Consider the following 4,406-nt stretch of genomic DNA (forward strand, 5'->3'; position numbering starts at 1 on the left):
AGTAAGAAAAGAGGTGTTTTAGTAAAGTCATCTTTCTCATTTATGTACAATCTTTTTTGACAAAATGTTTGCATTATCTTGAATAAAAAACAATGAAGTAAGTATTTCTAGTGCCACAAATAAAGAAATAAAATAGACTTGCTCATTAAGACATAACGAACCTTCCTAACTAGATAGGTACATAACTGAAAAGTGAAATAAATAAAACTCTTCAATTTAAGAAAATGTAAAAATATTTAACACTCATTACTCAACAACCTCCTCATCTTGCATTTATTACACTCAACAACTTCTTCATACTCACCTCTCCATTCCAATCCATCAAACTTAACAAGATCACATTACAAATCTCACAAAACTCATTAAGAGAGACAAGTTAGGTTTCTTTTCTTTGATTTTCTCTTATGTAAAAAAATTTCTTTCTTATTTTCTTCAAATAGTTGAAAACCATGTCTTCCATTCAAATGATGTCTGTTAACAAACTTGGTTACCAAAAGCTAAGACATGAAGTTGGGTCAGATGATGAAAGGGAGAGAACCACCACCACCATTCAGAGACCAAGGAATTTTATTAGGTTTAGAAAGATTCCTTTGAGGAGGAGATTCAAGGTGAAAATACCAAGCTTGAGAAGACTTTGGAGGAAGAAAGCAAAAGTGGTTTCTTCCATGAGAGTTTCATGTGCTAAAGTTATGAAAAGATTTAAAGATGGACATGTTCATTTTGGTGATCTTTTTGCTGGAAACTACTTGTTCATGCAAGTTAATCCTTCTTCACTCAACTACCTTGGAAAAGAGCTATCTCTTTCAAAAATTGCTTAATTGATCTCTTGTTTATTTTTGGTATGTTTTTATTTTTTTCATTCTCTTTAACAACACTTTGGTGTTATTGAATTGTCTTCTTATGTTATCATAAAGCCTTGTTTGCTAAAGCAAAAATAGGTTCTTAATTGTGCAAAAATGTTGTATTTGGTGTAGCAAAATTACTTGCAGTTTTCAACTTGTTCTAGATCTAATTGCATAAGGAAAGGAAGTTCATAATAAATAGAAAATTTTCTTATTTTTCTTGAAATTGGTAGTAATAATTTTATTTGATGATTTTAAGAAATTTTGAAATAGGAGTAATAAGGGATTGTATACTGGATGGAACCTTTGAGTTTCTCAAGAAGTATGTAGGGATACCAAATGATGAGAAATTGAATGACTAGACAAACCAATCCATGTAAGGCTAAAAGGTGAAACTAATCAATTTGGGGCGCAGTTACAACAACACCATAAGTTGGGTGACCACAGATGGATGACCAATTTATTAGGCACCGTCAAAGTTACCCTGATTCCTCATAATTTACTTTGCACACATTTTAAAAAAAATGCTCCATGAATCCGTAAAAATAAAATACACATTTTTTTATGGTCGACAATGATTTGAAATTTGTATAAACATGCTTCTTGTAATATTAGAGAATTATTTATAAGAAGTTATTAATATTTTTATCTTACATTTGTATAGCCCTCCATTTGAATTTTGGGTTATTGAGAATACCACTAATGAAATTCAAACTCGAAAATATCTTACACGATGGTGAGAATAGAGAAGTAGTTAAGGTTGTTTACCGTTCAACTATAATTGACTTTGATGGGAAAATAAGGTTTCGTAAGATTGAGCTTAAGACGAAGAATGTTGTAAGAATTATGTGGAGTACATTTCATTATTATGAAATTAATGGACCAATAGAGGTGAATGTGACACTTGCAATATTAATAAATGATGTTTCGTAGTGGAACTAAAGTTGATCGGTAAGTAAGAATGAAGAGTTTAGTGTGACGGTTTTGAGCTTTAAATGTAGTGGAGAGGGAGATGATCTGCAAGGTTAGCACTCCAATGTCCAAGTCAGTATGAGAGTGAAAAATAGTTATGTATGAGAAATAATTTGAATACTTGAGAAATGACGTGATTTCTTTTATAAATAGAAGAAGAGGTTGACAACAAAAAACGTGTGGTGAGGCGTGGCTTGTGGTTTGCCATCACATGGATCTAGATGGTTATCAAGGCAAATGTGCGGGGCATTTCCTATTCATCACTTAATGTTATGTTGCTTCATTATTGGGCCGTTTCCTTGGGCCATGTGGGCGACCCATAACAGTTTCTCCTAAGCCTTTGTTTCTCCTCTACGTCACAAGCGTCATGTGATGCGTACTCTTACTCAGCCATAGAATCCATGGACGTAAAGTCTTCGATGGGACTGCTTACCATTGATTTTTGTAAACAATATCTAGTCTCTTTCTTAAAGGTTATTTGCAAAACTGACTAGTGATCCTAGGACAACGTGCCAAAGTTTTTTTGGATTTTTGTGTGTTAAGTTAATGTAAATTGAATTCTAAAAAAGTGAAAAATGAAGGTCAAAGGAAGATTCAAAGATAAAGGAAAGCATAAAGAATGTAAACTTTGAAATAAAAGTAAAATACTTGAAATTTATGTAACGCAAACATACATTGTTAAAGTAACACTATTTTCTCTCTATAACTTGGATACTTTGAGTTTATATAAGGAATATAAAACTTCCAGACCCCTAAAACTAAAAAAGAAATCTGCTTATATAGAGATCCTAATAATAACCGTCAATAATAGTCAATTAATCTACAAATGTCACGTCTCCAACTCATGCATGCCTTCACCCGATACATCTCCACGTGTCCTGGAAAAAACTGTTTGTCCTTATCCACTTGAAGGCTTCGATCAACCAAGCTCCAAACAATCAGAAACAACATAATTTTTTTCTAAGTCCTTTTTTTGAAGGTTGAAGGCTCATAGTACCCCTAGTAGGTGGAGTCGACCAAGCCACCATGAAACCTGTTTTTTCTACCATTTGACAAGTCCATTTTTGACTAGAAGCATACATACATGTCGTTCGACTATAAGAATACATATATTGAAGGTAGAGAAAAACACAAGGAAGAGGGGGTTTGAATTGGGTTTTCAATAATTTCCCTTTCTTAAAACTCTTGCACGGGAGCTTAATTGATTGTTGTTTATCAGAAGCATTAAGCTCTTACTTATTAGAAGTTTAGCGTTTCTCAAAAGTATTCAACCTTATTTGAAACCAAAGTCTTCTTAGAGCTTCTGATAATCTTGAAGACAATATACAGAAGTAAATAACACCAGATATATCCTGTTTCACTTGAGAAATTCTCAAGCTTATCCAATCCACCCTTCCGAGATGATTTCGCCTTGAACTCAAGGTCTTAATCCACTATAACCAAACTAATTACAATTGCACGGGCAACAGTCAGTGACTAACATCCTTGCACAGACACCCTTGTGACTAACTACAATGCATGGGCAATATCCGGTGGCTAACATCCAACGACATGTTCAGTGATTTGAGTTAACAGGTATAACATTCATTGACATCTACACAAGCAACTTCTTGTGACTAACACACTTACACAGGCAACCCCTGTGACTAACACCTGCACAAGCAACCGCTTGTGACTAACCAACAATGACATGTTCGGTGATATGATCTACAGATATAACATTCATTGACCCTTTTAGACTTCTGACCTTCACTAGGTCTTCTAAGAGGATTTCCCATAATGATTGCAGCCACTGTCTTCTCGAGCTTCTGACCTTCACCCAGTCTCTCAAGGTACAATCAAATAACCTTTGATTAGGAATTGCTTAAAATATAATGCTTCTACACAAGATGGATGTAAACACTAAATTAAGAACATATTTTTTAACATAGATCCGAGCAACAACTCTTATGTTAAAACAATTTACATGAAGAATCCTAGACCTAAAACACTATACGAGCAAAACTCTAGTGTTCGTTACATTGGTCTACAAAGATGTGTATGATAGAAAGTTGGGTAGCATCTTGTAGCGGTCTTCTTCCCCATCTTCTTTGTTGAGCAAGTTTCAAGCAACAACTCCTTGCTTCTTCTGATTTCTATCAAGATGTATATGGTTGAAGTTGAGTAGCATCTTGTAGAATCATCTTCTTCATCTTCTGATCAGCTTCTACATATCAACTTAGGCATTAGCATCAACTAATTGGCCTAGTTGCATGTTGAATTTGCATGTGCTTCAGCTTCTCTTCTTTGACATATGCTTCTGATATCAGCTTGTAAGCATAGTCATTTTCTTCATCAGTTTGTTCATGTTAATCTGTGTTGGTTGAGTTCCCTTTCAAACCAAATCACAATTAACAACAGCAACAACAACAACAACAACAACTGTTATAGCAGTATGAACATAAACCTTGACATTTATGGTAATATTATAAGTAGTAATACCAATGACATCAAAAGCTACATCATATTCATTTGAATCAATAGATGTGATATGAACAACATAGGCGTTGCCAATGTCGTTAACCTTTGTTGGATGATTTGATCTTCTTATAT

General features: G+C 34.0%; 1 protein-coding gene across 1 annotated transcript; it reads left to right on the plus strand.

Moving 5' to 3' along the window:
* Positions 1-257: 257 nt before the first annotated feature.
* On the plus strand, positions 258-1,068 carry LOC131611414 (uncharacterized). The gene has a single exon (XM_058883444.1). The coding sequence runs from the start codon at positions 450-452 to the stop codon at positions 816-818; it is 369 nt and encodes a 122-aa protein (XP_058739427.1). The 5' UTR covers positions 258-449; the 3' UTR covers positions 819-1,068.
* Positions 1,069-4,406: the final 3,338 nt, after the last annotated feature.

The sequence above is a fragment of the Vicia villosa genome, linkage group LG6 (genome assembly GCF_029867415.1).
Source record: "Vicia villosa cultivar HV-30 ecotype Madison, WI linkage group LG6, Vvil1.0, whole genome shotgun sequence".
NCBI lineage: Eukaryota > Viridiplantae > Streptophyta > Magnoliopsida > Fabales > Fabaceae > Vicia > Vicia villosa.

Excerpts from the sequence above, each read along its gene's own strand:
- LOC131611414 (XM_058883444.1), top strand. The coding sequence starts at position 450 with ATGTCTTCCATTCAAATGATGTCTGTTAACAAACTTGGTTACCAAAAG.